The sequence below is a fragment of the Dermochelys coriacea genome, chromosome 3 (genome assembly GCF_009764565.3).
Source record: "Dermochelys coriacea isolate rDerCor1 chromosome 3, rDerCor1.pri.v4, whole genome shotgun sequence".
Lineage (NCBI taxonomy): Eukaryota > Metazoa > Chordata > Testudines > Dermochelyidae > Dermochelys > Dermochelys coriacea.
Window position 1 is genome coordinate 18,157,851 of NC_050070.1, and position 17,346 is coordinate 18,175,196.

At 38.3% G+C, this 17,346-nt stretch overlaps 1 protein-coding gene across 5 annotated transcripts in view; it reads right to left on the reverse strand.

Moving 5' to 3' along the window:
- Positions 1-17,346, reverse strand: part of KLHL29 (kelch like family member 29) — a 614,706-nt gene that overhangs the window by 83,480 nt on the left and 513,880 nt on the right. For all 5 annotated transcript variants that reach the window (XM_043510166.1, XM_038395785.2, XM_043510165.1 and 2 more), the window contains one exon: positions 15,706-15,844. In XM_043510166.1, coding sequence (XP_043366101.1) covers positions 15,706-15,844 — 139 coding nt within the window. The remainder of the gene's footprint in view (positions 1-15,705; positions 15,845-17,346) is intronic.

Sequence of the window (17,346 nt, forward strand, 5' to 3'; positions counted from 1 at the left end):
TGAGTTCATCAGGCAGATCTTCTTAATGTTATTCAATGTTTGGGCATAGATGCTCACATTTTTATAGGTATTTAGGTATTGGTGTGCTGAGCAGTGCAACACCTAACTGATTTAGGAGCCTAAATTTCATTTTCAAAAAGGGATTTAGGCATTTAGGAGTCTAAATCTCATTAACCATTGATGTAATTCAGACTCCTACGTGCCTAAATCCCTTTTGGAAAAAGAGAGGTTTAGGCTCCTAATCCAGTTAGGCATTACTGCACCTAAATACCTTTAACAATCTGGACCAGAGCGCTCAGTAATTTAAATGGAATTTTATGGCATTCGGCAATGGCAGGATTGAGTCCTTGCATGATAGGCAGGCCTGTAGCAAACAAATATTTGTCTACGGTATTATTCCATTTGTGCTGGCAAATGTCGTGGGGGTGAGTGCTTACACGGACATGGTAACGAAGCTCTTCAGGTGACTAATCATGAGCAGTTTCCGACTGTGAATGCAGCAGTGAACAGGACAGACGGCACAAAACCAGTAGCCTGCCACTGACATTAGAATAAAGAAAATACCAATTTAAGCAATGACTCCAGCCTGTCATTCTTTAGAATAATTAATAATTATAATTATAATAATTAAAAATTATAATATCTTTTCCTTTGTAATACACCAAGCAATAAATGGCTGCTGCAATTGATTAAATACCAAAACAAACCTAAGGTGTTCAATCAATCACAAAAGTCACTTATGGAAAGTATAATACAAAGCAATACAGATTATTCACATTTCACAACCAGCCAGAAATGGAAACTGAATTGTGTCCATTTCTGCCTTTGATGCTTTGAAGGTGGCGTGTTGTGGTGCTTGGGCTTTTTAAGTGATGTACCCAACAGGGGCACAGCTTAGAGCAGTGGTGGGCAACCTGTGGCCTGTCAGGGTAATCTGCTGACAGGCTGAGAGACAGTTTGTTTACATGGACCGTCTGCAGGCACGGCTGCCCGCAGCTCCCAGTGGCCACGGTTCACCGTTCCCAGCCAATGGGAGCTGCAGGAGGGGCGAACTGCGGCCACTGGGAGCTGCAGGGGGCCGTGCCAGTGGACAGTCAACGTAAACAAAATGTCTTGCAGCCCGCCAGTGGATTACCCTGATGGGCCGCAGGTTGCCCACCACTGTCTTAGAGGCATCACTTACTTGGGATGCATGCTGAAAACAGGCCTGGTTCAGCCAACAAAGTAAAAGAAGAAGCCTGCATGGCTTCTGTGCTGATGACCTGGGCTCTGTAGATTTACTTGGCCTGGAAACCAGATGGATTATTGGCTAAAGCAGGTCCTAAGGGATCAACAGTGAGTTTTCAAAGAAACAGAGAAAGAGAAATGTGTGTGGAGACAGACTTATGACTGGAGACATCACAGAGAGTATTAGTGTGGTTTGAAACAGGATTCTGGGGTCTGATTTACTGAAATGGTTTTATAATAGAATTTTTCTTAGGTATTTCCTTTCTAACTCTGATGTATTGTATAATGATATTCTTAAAGTGGTTCCTGTGTTTCTTATTTTATATGCAGCAGGATATAAAGATCCTCTATGCATCTAGCAGACTTCATAAATGTACAAAAATGGACCATATTCTCCTCTCAGTTATACTGATGCAACCCCAGTGAAATCAGAAAGTTGCACAAGTCTAACCAAGAGGAGAATTTAGCCCTGCTGTAAGTGCTTACACAGTTGACCAAGTGAAAAAAACATATGTGCATATATATACACTTGTGCACAAGGGGTCTGATCCTGCATGACTGAAATTAATGGGAGTTTTGTCACTCACTTCAGTGGGTGCAAGAGGAGACCCTAACGGTCTAACATTGTTCTCAGAGAGGTCAACAGCAAAACTTCTATTAGGGAGAATTTGGCTGTAAGTGAAAAAAGTGCGCACAAACACATGCACAAACAGTACATGTTAATGGAAGCTCATTACAGATATAAATAAGAACATGCACATACACCAGGCATTTTGGACATCTGATAGACTGTCTCCTTAGCATTTTATTCTAGCTTGAAGCTGGGTAATGTATGTTTTAGGTCCATGGACATAGTTAAACAAGGCACATTTTGCTGTTTGCTCTGTGAACTCTAAAGTTTAAATGGAATAATGTCATTTTATGGGCCTTCTAATCATTGCTCATATTATAAAGGTCAAACATTTCACATTGTGACAGAAAATCAATAACTTTCCCAACGGCTACTGGGGGCAAAAAGTTTTGCTTCTAAAGAATAATGTGTAATAAACAATCTTAGACCTTACTTTATCATTGCTGCAATCTCTGAGAACAGCTAGAGTAAAAAGCTGGTAATTCCTGATATATAAACTCATTAAAATTAGAAAGTGATTTAGAACAGGACTTTAAAAAGATGTATCTTGGGCTAAGCAGCAAAAAGGTTAGATTAGGTCTAAGAGAGTTCTTTTACAGCTTAACTATATGATAGCTGTCAGGGAATTTTTTCAGATTTACAAATCATATAGCCTCCAGTGGGGTGATTGGTAGACCTAAATAATGTGAAAACAAAATTTAATGACGAGATAAGCAAACCACATATTAGTTCTGCACCGATAGTGCAGAGTTACTAAATAAACAAAGCAACTTTTTACTGTTTGGGATAATTAGATCTACCTAAATAAAGCCAGGGTCCTTGGGCATGCTCTGTCCACTTAGCTCAGCTACAACTTTCAATGTAATAACTTAAGCTGGAGAGGTCATAGGCACAGGGAGACTTTTAAAGCAAAGGACATCTCAGTTATAAACTGGAACCCAAAGAACAAAGTTACTGGCCCTTTCATTGAGTTAATCTATATAGGGAAGCTAATAGAGATGCACACCAGTAAAATAGGATTAATATTAGAAGGAGGAAAAAATCCTTGCTTGCAATGATCAGGATTGTGCTCTGGAAAATTTTTACACACACACACACACACACACACCCCCTCTTGGAATTCTTGGTATTAACATGTCCTTGAAATGCATTTCCTGAGATCCAACACACATAGACAAACATCAGCACTAGTGTTTCATGCTTAGTACAGACATAACTAAGTTTTCTTCATCATCTCTTGCATAAAGTTTTATACATATATATATATATATATATATATTTTCCTCCTTCTAATATTAATCCTATTTTACTGGTGTGCAGCTCTATTAGCTTATTATATAGACATATATATAAATTCTATTCATGAGATAATGCACTTGCAGTATTATATAAAATAACTTCACTACATCATTTTTATCAAGATGTTCTTTTTAACATAACCTTTCTCTGATGCAATACAAAAAATTTTATAATGAGATGCTTTGAGTGTCCAAGCTTCATTTAGACTCCAGCTGAAGTACCCTTATGTACGGAGTTCTCCTAGTATTTCACTTCATCAATTTACAGACAATGATACTGCTGCCTCTAACTGGCTTGCAACACTGTTTTGATTGACTAATGGTCCGATTGTCTCTTAGAGTTGGCTACTGTCTTACTCAGTTTCACTTCAAATGTGAAAAGCTACCTATGAGCAGTGTAGAAACCAGTTTTCTCACTGTTTACAAGCTATAGTCAATAAAAGTCAAAGCAAATTCAGCGAGACAAGGTGGGTGAGGTAATATCTTTTATTGGACTAATCTCACCCACCTTGCCTCTCTAATATTCTAGGACCAACACGGCTACAACAACACTGCATAAAACAAATTCAGAATATTCAAAATGGAGCTGCCTGCAAGGAATGCACATGAATAATACAAAACGCTTTATGTAAATGTATGTTTCTGACTAGGAACAGTTGGTTCCCACACTGCCTCAGCATGCTGTATGTGAACAGGGAGACTAATAGACCTTTCAGTGACATCTCTTCACGTCTGAAGCAGTAGGACTACATGAGGTGCAACCTCAAAGTCATGTCATACATCACAACTTCGCCCTATGAAAATGGGCACCAAATAAAAGATTAACCCTAAAAATAAAGACATTTTTGGTATTGTGCATCTGAATATCTTCCTCCCACCTACCCCCCAGCAGTTAGAGTCTGCCTCTTTCTTTGTTTCTATCCAGGGCCCATCACAATGCAACAAACAATCAAAATGTAAGCAGCCAACAAAATTAAAAAGAAAAGGAGTACTTGTGGCACCTTAGAGACTAACAAATTTATTAGAGCATAAGCTTTCGTGAGCTACAGCTCACTTCATCGGATGCATTTGGTGGAAAAAACACCATTTTCCACCAAATGCATCCGATGAAGTGAGTTCCACCAAATGCATCCGATGAAGTGAGCTGTAGCTCACGAAAGCTTATGCTCTAATAAATTTGTTAGTCTCTAAGGTGCCACAAGTACTCCTTTTCTTTTTGCGAATACAGACTAACACGGCTGCTACTCTGAAACAAAATTAAATTAATTTCTATCAGATAGATTCAGCTACTGTGGGCATCTTTGACTTCCCTATTGATTATTATCCTGCACATCTTGTCCACTTGGAATTTAATGGCAATAAAACTCAGATACCCCTGAACTTGATACCTTTACAGCTTGTGCTAAAGGAGATTTCTGTTAGCATAATAGGGCTTGTGGCCCAAAAACAAATGAGCAGTTTTGATTCTATCCAGAGGATAGAACACGCAGATAGAACAGTGGAACATGCATACTATTCTTTACAACATATATTGACACCTGCATCCGAGAGCCATGGTATTGCCCCTCTGATGCCATTGGTGTGGCTGGAAGTTGCACACACAGACCGTAGTATACGGCCCTTAGGATTGCTGTCTTCTATATCCAGCTACCTAATGAACTTCCAGCTTCTACACCACTTTCTAAATGTACTGTGACATACTGTTCTTATTGGTTTTGGTTTCATAGTGAGGGGCATAATTAATATAAGAGCAAATATTTGTGTTCTCATTTCACTAGAGCAAACATTTGCTACCTACGCCAATGGGATAAAAAAAATCAGAAATTAAAGTGCTTCATTCCCTGGACACTTTGTTTGGGTCTAAAGGAAACAGGAAATCCAAGATTAGAATATGAGATGAAGCACTTAAACCAAGAACAGCTACTTCTTTTTATTTCTGTCAAATTGTTTTGATTACCAAATCGAGAACACTAGACTGGGATTGGCAGCTTCTCATGAGGCTGAAGAGTCTGTTAGTTATGTGCTCATTAAAAACTTTTGTTCAAGTCTACACAATTTAGGCGGAATATCTCGTTTACTGTGGTACATAATCCTGGAGGTACTGAAACTCTAGGCAAATAAGAACAAAGTGCAGTATTGCTGCATCCTAACTGTCCACTGTTTGACTTTTCATCATCAAAGTTATTAAAAGGTTCAAAATCACGTCTGTTTATCTTGGGATAAACAAAAAAGAAGCTTAATGACATCTGTAGCTTACCTCTAGATAAGTAGAGAACAGATATTGTACTCTGCATGGAAAGCAATGTTTCATGCCTAAGGACTTGATTTACCATTCTGTATAATTATAGGCTCATCATGAGATACAAATGTACAGATACACAAACATAACAACATGGATTTACACAACAAAGACCCCAAGATGTATGTACACACTGTGGTCACACGTTATTTACTGAGTTACTAGAGTTTATACAGCTGCAAGATAATCAGTCATGTAAATGATGACAGCAAGAGACATTTATAGAGAAACATCAATGCAATACATGTGCCATAAGGTGGTGGATGTTCTATTAAATAGGATTTTTTAAAAAATAAATTACACCCGAATATGGCTTCACTTTTGGAATTATTTTATCGATATCTAAATCTACTAACTTGCAAATCTCTGCCTTCTTTACGCTATCTCAGAGATAAATATTATTTGGAGCCTCAGCTATTATACATCTGTCTCATGAAACAAGAAAAACACGTACTGTAATGATGCTACAATGTGATTAGCGTAAAGAACTAGCAAAATCAAGAGATTCAATAAATTAGTGTTTGAACACAGCCTTGCAAATTCATTATGAAAGTTTACCTGACCAGGCACAAAATCTACTTGTCCACCCTTTGCCATGACATTGCTGCAGATAATGTTATTACTTGCTCCAGGTGAATAGAATTTGGCAAGGCTGGTTTAGCATACCAAGGGCCAAATGCTCTCAGTTTGCAGCTGTTCAATCCCCAGTAAAGTCAGTGGAGTTTCATGGGTGTAAACTTGTTTGTGTATCAGGTATTTTCTTCTAATGCACCATCCACAAATCAGACAAATGATAATTTTAGACCAAGACAAACTATAGGATTAACAACAAATGCTGTTGTTAACAAGAGACATCTGCTTCACGGCTGAGACTTGGGAAAGAAAACAGACAAGCTTCAAGAGGTTGGCTTAAACAAGTGGCAAGAGAATGAGCCAATGGCCCTTGGACGAGCAACATTTGCTGTCTCTGAACTCTTTTGCTAGGGACTGGGGACAATGAGTCCCTCTAAGGATCTACTTGTGGAGTAATGAAAAATTGGGCCACAGTATTAAGAGTCTGGGCACCAACATACTTGCAAAAGCCTCCTGTCATAAATATAAAGGGAAGGGTAAACACCTTTAAAATCTCTCCTGGTCAGAGGAAAAATTCTTTCACCTGTAAAGGGTTAAGAAGCTAGGATAACCTCGCTGGCACCTGACCACAATGACCAATGAGGAAACAAGATACTTTCAAAGCTGGAGGGGGGAGAAACAAAGGGTCTGTGTCTGTCTGTGTGATGCTTTTGCGGGGACAGAACAGGAATGGAGTCTTAGAATTTAGTAAGTAATCTAGCTAGATATGCATTAGATTATGATTTCTTTAAATGGCTGAGGAAATAGGCCGTGCTGAATAGAATGGATATTCCTGTCTTTGTGTCTTTTTTGTAACTTAAGGTTTTGCTTAGAGGGATTCTCTATGTTTTGAATCTAATTACCCTGTAAGGTATTTACCATCCTGGTTTTGCAGAGGTGATTCTTTTTACCTTTTCTTATATTAAAATTCTTCTTGTAAGAAATTGAATGCTTTTTTCATTGTTCTTAAGATCCAAGGGTTTGGGTCTGTGGTCACCTATGCAAATTGGTGAGGATTTTTATCAAGCCTTCCCCAGGCAGGGGGGTGCAAGGTTTTGGTGAGGATTTTTTGGGGAAAGACGTTTCCAAACAACACTTTCCCAGTAAACCCAGTCAAATGTTTGGTGGTGGCAGTGGAAGTCCAAGGGCAAAGGGTAAAATAGTTTGTACCTTGGGGAAGTTTTAACCTAAGCTGGTAAAAGCAAGCTTAGGAGGTTTTCATGCAGGTCCCCACATCTGTACCCTAGAGTTCAGAGTGGGGAAGGAACCTTGACACCTCCTTTGAACAGAAAACAGCAAAATATATTGAGGAACAAAAATTTTGCTTTGGGGATTTTAGATGAAGGAAGAAGAATTAAAAATAAATTTAATGACTGACAACAGTGAATTCTTGAAAAACTAAAGGTTCCCCTCATCCCACTCAGACCTGATCTCTTCTGATCATATTTACTGCACAATAATAAAACAGCTTAGTACACAGTTGGCATTATACAAATAATAAATCTCTTTCACTGGATGTGGTGTAATTTACACCAGTGTTTATGTAGGTATATCTAAGGTTCCCTTTCAACACTGGGGGAATAATTAAATATTTATTTATTAATTAATTATTTATTATTATTATTATGTATTTATATTAAGGTAATTGCCCCAACGTCCTAATTGAAATTTCAAGTATTAGAATGAATTTTGCAAGGTGCTAGCTCTTTGTCACTCAGATATAGGGTCTTACTGTTACATTTTTGTAATACAGTTAAGGCTTGTCTATATGGGGACATTCAGGAGAGTTAATCTGAATTAACTAAATGTGTGAATTTAAAGTGAATTAGTTAAACTGCATTAGATCCTTGTTTGGGCACTCTAATTCAAAATTAAAGTGGCCTTAATTCGGTTTAGCTTAATTCACTTTTCTGAGTATCCCTGTAGAGGCAAACCCTTAGAAGAGGCATGTACCACTTAAAAAAAAATATACGTGAAAGGTATTATACCACGTAACGGGTAGTGTGGTTTTCACATATCTCCTATTATTGGTACTGGGGATTTGTTACCTATAGAAAACCTTCAAGAACTGCTCTGCACATTTTGCCCATCAGTGTTTAGTGAAACAGGAACAAAGGATTTGCCAAAAGCTGATCATATCATTAACATAAATTCAGTATCCTAATCCAGCAGTGGCCAATACCAGATGTTAAAGAAAGGCAAAAATAAATAAATCAATCCCACATCATAATACACTTGTGCAGTGTTGTAAACACAGGTGGGATAGGCAGGGTCAGAGTCATCCTTGAACCCGTACAGCTACCTGATAGCATCCTGAACCATCATATTTGATTATTTTTGTTTTAGGGCAAGAAAAGCTTTTGGAGGTGGCCAAAAACAACAGCGTTGAAGAGCCTGGTTCCAGACCCTGGACTGTGCAGTTTTCGCCTATCTGTCTTTGATTCATTTAGCTTTAATTGGTTCTTGTAACATAATTCTTCCCCTTTGCCCGTAAATTGCAAGTCCACAACACAGTCAAGCTCAGACTGGGCCCTGAGATGTAAGTAAATATAGCTAGGTCACGTGAATCAGTGTCTTCCGAGTGGCTGTATGACAGCAGCGTGGCTCGCAGATAAGTCTAGCCAGAGCGAGGGCAAGGGTGTGATTAGTCTGTTATTTCTTGGACAAGATTTGTAGTTCTGTCTAGAAATTACGTGAGTGAGAAGCCCTTGCCTACCAAAGAGAGAGAGGAGGCTGAGGTTAAGTGATTCTGCTTGGTACCTCTGCAAGCTAGAACTGTCCTGAGGCAGGTGCTTAATTTCCATGCGATAGCCTGAGCTTCAAAATGGACCTGCCCTGCCTCACTTGCCAGGTTTTGTCTTTCAAAATAGAATGAATTTATCTGCCTGCCAATGCAGAACAAGCATCCAGAGCAAGCCTGTCACCCTACCAATCCACGAATGCATTTGCTTGGCTGAATACAGTGATGCTGAAACTTCTGCTCTGGACTCTGTGTCATTTCCTAGGCCCTTTGGTTCAGAAGCACAGTTAAATATTTGTAACCTGCAGTTCGTTTATATTGAAGCATGTGAATTTCTGCTCAGTGAAAACATGTTTTTCAGAGCCTGGCAGCTGCGTAGTATCAACCCTAGCAGCCAGCTGTGACATTAGGGTGTGACGGTTGCTGCTGCTTAACAAAATACAAGCGGCAGGAGAACAGCAATGACAAAAAAGGCTGCCACTTGTAGGAACATAAATCTACTTCCCATGGCAGTATTTCAAGCCCAACCTACTGTAGCTATGAGCTCCCTGTTTAAGAGGAAAGGCATCTATAGCATGCACCTTCACAGAAAAGGAACAGTACACTTTGTACTTTCTGATAAACCTCCCTTTTTCATAGGCCCCTGTCACGGTTCCTTCTCCACTCTGAACTCTAGGGTACAGATGTGGGGACCTGCATGAAAACCCCCTAAGCTTATTTTTACCATCTTAGGTTAAAACTTCCCCAAGGTACAAAGTATTTTACCCTTTGCCCTTGGACTTTATTGCTGCCACCACCAAGCGTCTAACAAATATATAACAGGGAAAGAGCCCGCTTGGAAACATCTTTCCCCCCCAAATCCTCCCAAACCCTACACTCCCTTTCCTGGGGAAGGCTTGATAAAAATCCTCACCAATTTGCATAAGTGAACACAGACCCAAACCCTTGGATCTTAAGAACAATGAAAAAGCAATCAGGTTCTTAAAAGAAGAATTTTAATAGAAGAAAAAGTAAAAGAATCACCTCTGTAAAATCAGGATGGTAAATACCTTACAGGGTAATCAGATTAAAAACATAGAGAATCCCTCTAGGCAAAACCTTAAGTTACAAAAAGACACAAAAACAGGAATATACATTCCATTCAGCACAGCTTATTTTATCAGCCATTTAAACAAAACAGAATCTAACGCATATCTTGCTAGATTAGTTACTAAGTTCTAAGACTCCATTCCTTTTTTGTTCCTGGCAAAAGCCTCACACAGACAGAGAGAACCTTTGTTTCTCCCCCACTCCAGCTTTGAAAGTATCTTGTCTCCTCATTGGTCATTGTGGTCAGGTGCCAGCGAGGTTATCCTAGCTTCTTAACCCTTTACAGGTGAAAGGCTTTTTCCTCTGGCCAGGAGGGATTTTAAAGGTGTTTACCCTTCCCTTTATATTTATGACAGCCCCATAAATGGTTTAACAGAAATGACTGATGATATCCCTCTATGTACAGTACATCTCTGATTACACCTGAAAAACGTATCTGATTTTCAAGACCTTTTTAAAAAAAAAAATGCAAGGATTTACTTTCACAAATGTTTTATCTTTACAGGGAAGCTGAAAGAGATAGCTGCAGATATGATCCCGACTCTCAACTGGGGTTAAAAGCAAAAGCTCTTGATAAGAAGCAAAAACAGGAAGGGGTTGCTAAGAGTAGATTTTTCTTTCATCTGCTATTTCTCATTTTTGGCTTCTCATGATGTAAATACAAACCAGACAGTCTGTTTTCCAGACACCTGAATGCTTTTGCAGTTTTGTCAGACTGTTTCAGATGGAGAGGGGCAAATTTCTCCATCTTGCACCAAATTCTGCCTTCTTTTACAAAATCCAGAGTAACTCCCATGACTTCAATGAAGTCACACTGAATTTACAAGGGTGCAAGGGAAAGCAGAATTTGGCCCTAATAGTCCAAAAATCTCTATCTCGCCAGCCTTAGCACCCAGGTCCCAGGTACAGAAAGAAAAACAAAACAATAGAGAAAAGAAGTAGGCTACCCTGGAAAAACAATTTGGTCGTGAACTAAAGTTACTTTGCTCCTTTGGAAAAGAAAGAGGACCAAAATTATGCCAGATTATGTTCCATCAAAATTCTTGGCTTTGTGATCTAATCTCCTGCTGTGTGTATTTTATGCTGTACGCTACTGGAATTAGCCAGCCCTCAGTGCTACAAAGTTAAGAGCATCATTAAAAGCAAATTGTGAACAGTTAAAAGGTACAGAATACTACTTGAACTTCTCTGTACAGCTGCCTCACAAAGAAATACAACTCTGAGGTTTGCTTATAAGAGCCAGTATTTGGGCCAAGAAAGGGATTTTAAGCCAAGGACTTCATATCAATGTGAATTTGATAAGGATTCCGTGGCTCGGCATTTAGAAAAAAAAATCTATTAAAAAGCTCCAGTGAAGTTCACTTTGCTCCAGAAATATCAGACATTCCATTTATATGGCAGCTGTATTTGTCTGCTTAGGATGCAGTTTGAAAACATTATACCACATCATGGCATTTTCCATCCCTTTCTTCCAGACACACATAATCAAAACAAAGGAACATACACACAATCAAAACAAGGATTTATAGTTACAAATGGAGCTACAAAATCTGGTTCTGGAATGTGGACAACCTTGCCAAAATTGAGAGGGGAGGGATGCTTGGGTATGGGGTTTTGGTTTGGCCTATTATAGAGATGGAGCCCAATGCAAAAATTAAGATTTGGATTTTGAAACATGCCCTCTATCCCTCCATAAAAATATATGGAGTGGGGATGGGGGGGTCAAAGTTGGAGGGAGAGCTGTTTGGATTTTGGTCTATCTCTAGTCATGTAGAGATGATCACAGATGTATCTGACATATACACACATATAGCATACACATACGGGTTGAGCCAGAGCCACAAAACTCAGATTCAGATTCTGGTTTGGATTTCAACCCCAATTCCATAATTGGAAAGAATTCAGCTTGGGGTATCTGTTAGGGGCCAACTCCAATGCACACATAGAAGATATGTGGATATTATTTAGGTTACAGGGGATCCTCCTGTTTCTCCACCTCTCACTCTTGTTTAACATTCACTCCCCCTCAAGGTTGGCTATTGCAGTAACCTCTTGTTGGCCAAGTCTGAATAGGATCTTGAGTAATGCCACCTGATTAGCCAGAGGATTCCCTCCAACAAGGGCTGAACATGCTGTCTATCTTATCTCCAGCTCTGGGAGCAAGTGATAAGATCAGGTATTATGAAATACATCTCTCTCACAAGGAAAGTTCTAAACATTAACCAAAAGAGTCACCAAGAAAAAAAATCCTTACAAATTTAACATAAAGAGCAGTAAGTCTGTTCCAAGAATTTGATGTTTAAGAAAGCTACCAAGTAAAGGAACATAAGAATGCTAGCAATATAATTAGGCCTGCCAACTGTGCTTTGTTTGAGGGCACACACATCTCATCCAATCCTTCTGCTTTGCCTCTCTGCTTCATTCTTGTGAGCATGGAGGGTACAAGAAACCAGGAGTAGACACATTTCAATATGCTGCCTGTTTGCAGGAATGAACCATATAGGTATAGCAGCAGGATGGGGCAAGAATGCCAGACAGTGAAGAAGCGGAATTCATTGACTTGTTATTCTTGGGTTGTTCAGCATAGGAGTCTTTTTTTTTTAATATGGGCTGAAAGCACAACTTGGGCTTGGTCCAGTGCACTCTGGCTTTGACCCAACAAAGCAGATAAGCACGTGTTTAATTGTAAGTACATTGTCAATGGGACTACTCATGTACTTAAAGTGCTTTGGTGGAGTGGGGCTAGAGGGCTCAGCACCGTACAGGACCAAGCCATTTTTAAGAACCAGTAGATCTTCTAGGATCAGGCAAACAATATGTTTATATTTGAAAATATAAATATTTTAATGATATATAAATAAATTAATGTTTGTTTTAAAATGTATATTCAGTTTTGGGTCAGTCAAATCTGACTGTGTCTTTTTCATTACAATGCGATACACTGAGTCTGAATGTTGGATTTATCCTTTAAAGACATTGTTGTAATTGGCCTTAATTATTTTCTAACATTCCCTTTTTACTCATTTGGGGCATCCCTTGCTATTCTGTCTTCAGTTACTCACCTACAACACACAGTGGTATCAGAGGCAGATAATCAGCTGTGTTAGGACAGTAGTTTGTCCATAGTACAGGATATATGATGCAAGTACACTGAAAGGTATTTTGCAAACATGTATACACATGGGGACATGCAGACACATACCTAGAGCATCTTTATGGGGATGATCCTGTTCCCTTTGAAGTCAGGGACCAAATTCTTGTTGACTTCAGCTGGAGCGGAATCAGATCTTATATCTATTGTACCACTGAACTCAATGTCCTTTATATAAATATTTAGGAAATACAAAGACATTTACTTATTCTTCAGCCACTTAAGCCAACTGTGTCTGTGTTTTTATTTTTATGTTAAGAGAAAGAGTGCAATATAAATCACATTAAGCTTTAAGTGTGATCTGCGATTCATCTTTCCTCAAAGGAGCTGTTAGCAACATGTGGCCATTATCAAAAGAACATTCTAAACATGCTATATTTATAAATATACTACCATTGTGAACTATCATGATTTTATATTACTAAGGACATGCTCCCACAAGGAGATGATTGCCTCTTGCAAGTTAAGTGTCCTCAACTCTCATTAACTTCCATGGGGTCACTCGAAGGACTGGGCTTTCCAATGTAGTTCCCTGAAAAATAAGTCTTTAAAATGGTACCTCAGAGCCCCAGGTTTAAGGTCTGTCAAAGACTCTAGCACAAATTCGCACACTCAACAGGTGAACATTTATTTTTCCTATTTTCCCCACCAGACAGCTTGAAAACTCAACCTGCCATCAAGCTGGGTTCCTCCCTATTCAAATGTCATCACCAGTAATAAAAATGTTGCTGCCTTGGATACACCTGTGTAGCCCCATAAGCATTCATCAAGGTTACATGAGTGAGAGTGAGGCCATATATTGGGACTGAACTGGTCTAACTGAGGTCAGAATTTGACCTGAGAACTCTTTACTACTGCTGCCAATGTGTGAGAAGGAAAAGAACACAAGTTGACTTTCAAATTCCTGGTTGAGTTTTCAGAGCCTGCAGTTCAGGGGCAATACACCCCCACCTTTTTCAGTTGGAAACTGAGTGAGTCTGATGTGAGTCACAGAGAGACAAGTGTAGAACTCCAGGATTCCACTTTCGCAGAGTCACTTTTCAGAGGAGAACTGCATTTAAGACTTTTTTTTTAAATGATTGCTCTGATAAATCAGCATTCAGTCTATGGTTCATCTCCATTCGACAACTAAATTACAATCCTCCCCAGATTCTCGCTAGAAATAGATGGTGCCTGATGACTTTTGTAGATGAACTAACGTCTTCACAGTCAAATCCAAATGACACTCCTTGGCCAGTCAATTACTGGGTTTCTATAAATGGTGCCTAAGATCTCCTTTCCCAATAGACTGCATACCTTATCTCTGTGAGAGGCATATACTGTAGCCTTAACTAGCAAGTGATAATGAGCAGACAGGAGAAAAAGGACAGAAAAGAGATCTATCATAGCTAGAGCTACCAATCATTAGGTTTACAGAGGGAAAATAACAAGCTACCAGGCCAACATATTTTTTATGAATAATTGATAAGGCAGTCAAGCACAATTATATTATAGTACTGTAATATATATGCACAATTAGAAAAGCAGCTTTGTGCAAAAGGACATGATACATTGAAAAGGAGATACCAGCCAATATGCCATCCTGAAATAAAATACCGTCACTATTGTGTTAGTTGGCAAAATTTAAATACAGAATTTGAAAGCAAGCAAAATGTTCTGTAATTCCATTTTTTAGCACAGTCCAGGCTCAGTCTGCTTAGGAAAATACTGCAAGGCAAAATCAGCAGCTGCATTAATTTGCTGATGATTGAGAGAAAAATGAAAGTTATCCTAGTGGTGGATTTTTTTATCCCTCCCTTCTTGCTACTCTAACTTACTAATAATATGAAAGTACCAATTTATTCCTATCGAGTATATGAAGCATACAAATTGAAAAATCAATGTAATGGAAAAAAAAGATTATCATGCACTGTTTTGAATCAATCAGCTAGAAACGGAGGGGGGGGGGGGAAATGCAAAGGCGGAGACATGAGGTTTAGAAATGTATATACTACTTTTACCCTAAGCTAAAGCAGTGTTTGCTTAAGAAAAACTCCTCTTAGTCTAATGTGCAGACTGAGTTATGTTTTTATCTAACATTGTCTTTCCAATTTTTCCTATGAAAATTTGTCAATTGACTTTTTGCCTTTAAAAGGCCCCAAATAATATTTTTTATAAATATTAACCCCCTTTCTCCTAAGTGCCACACATAGACAAAGATTTCAGGGCTGAAGGGGTTAATATTGTCTAAATACTTTATTGGTATGAAGTTTCAGCATCATTCACAGGAAAGCTTATGGCTTACTGTAGCCTGAAGGATAAAGTTTTGTACTATGTAATGGAATCCCATTAAAATATTGATAGCAATAGTTCTATCCTGTGGTCTGGATCACTACTAATAGTTTTGTTTTAAGCTTAGAATTCTTAGTGATGGAACACCTTCTTCAGCCAAAATAGGCCATTACTGATCAGAAATAATTACATTGTACAAGTCAGATGTGTAACAAATGGATCTGAGTCTCAGTTTGAAAATACATTCAAAGGTGGTGGAAAGAATGGCTACTGGCTCTGTGACAGGAGATTCAATCTTCATAAACCTGCAAGAGAGGGGAAGAAAAAAGCGACACAAATGCGCCCTACAAAAGAACAGACCAGATCACAGCTGGAAGGAAGGCAAACCTTTTAATCAGGTCCTTGAAATACAAGCTGCAGGAAGCTAGAACATTTTGGTGGACTTCAAACTCTTTGCCTTCAACAATAATTTTCAGGTCTGTAAACTCTTTCGCTCTGCGTTGCTGGTTCAACTCCTTCAACATTTCTGCAGAACAGAGAAGACAGACAGTGCCAGGGTTCCCATTAAGAGTTTTTATTTATTTTTTTCTTGTAAAGAAGTAGAGAAATAGGAAACACTTGATATTGTTTGTTGGCAAGACTGGCTCAACATTGACAGTCAAAGAAATAATAAACAAACTGGATATTAAAAAAAATAAGCAGGAACCAGTAGGTCTAAATAATTTAAAAAAATCCTAAACTGTAAGGGTTAAAAACAAAAATTTAAAAATGTGAGCGTCAGAAAATCAGACACACAGATAACGCATTATCACAGAAAAGTTAAATATAATTTGTTATAACAGAATGTGAGAACTACATAATTTTTCTCCAAATGCAAATATCTTTTGAATGTTTTGGAATAATACTAAGTAAAAACATGGCATTTTGATGTAATATGAACTGGATAAGTATCAAAAGAATAAAACCAAACCCTGCAAAAACAGCAAATCTTAAACTCAAACATACTAAGAATGTGTGAAGCTTTTCAGTTAACAAAATACAAAAGTATTAATTATAAGTATTATGTTATACTATATTGTATTAAAGTTTAACAGGATTATCAATGGAACTCATAAAATATCTTTACAACATAGGTGACAATGGAATATGTTAAAAGATTATCTTAACAGCATTGTTATGATTAAAAAAATCACACAGAGAGTGTAAATTATTGGCTTTTTTACTATTTCCAATTTTTTACAGGCAGGAGATTTTCACCATTTCAGCATTTTTAATCTATAGCCTTTGATAGCTTCATTTACAGCAACCATCGACTTTCGCACATCACAGGAGATTCACAATGACAAAAATAACCTCTGAAAGTATTTCTGTTCTGCAGTAAGCACCTACCTCGCATGATGCCTCCTCTCACACAGCCTCTCAGTACTGAGAGAATGAAATAACAGCATGCCACATGTCTTCATATGTGAATGTGAACTATTAAGCAACCTAGATGTTCTATATGTCTGTTGGATCATTTAGGTGAAAGTCTTTCACTAAGGTTGGAGACCAGAATAATTAGCAGGACAAATAACATACAGTTAAGTTGAGGGTGTTGTGGTGGGGTTGAAGACAGTTGAAGATGATAAAACTGACTTTAATATTAACGTGTTTTATATATACGTATATCTATATATGCATATTGTGTATATATATATATAGAGAGAGAGAGAGATACACACACAAATACATATACACACACACATGTGCGCATACACAAACACACGCACATATATATTTGCAATAGGTCAACATCCTCATTTCCTCAAACATCATAAAACCATGTACAGATACATTTTCAGATAGATTTTTACATCTAAAAAGTCCAATTCTCATTCACATGTAAACCCCCTTTACAGTGTAAAGGCGTCTTACAGGGGGTGTAATTGTATTTATGCCTACTGTATTGCAGAGTGATATAAACGGGCCTTAGCGTAAGAGAGAATCAGGACCAAATAATCTTATGCTGTAATCATGTTTCTTCTGCCT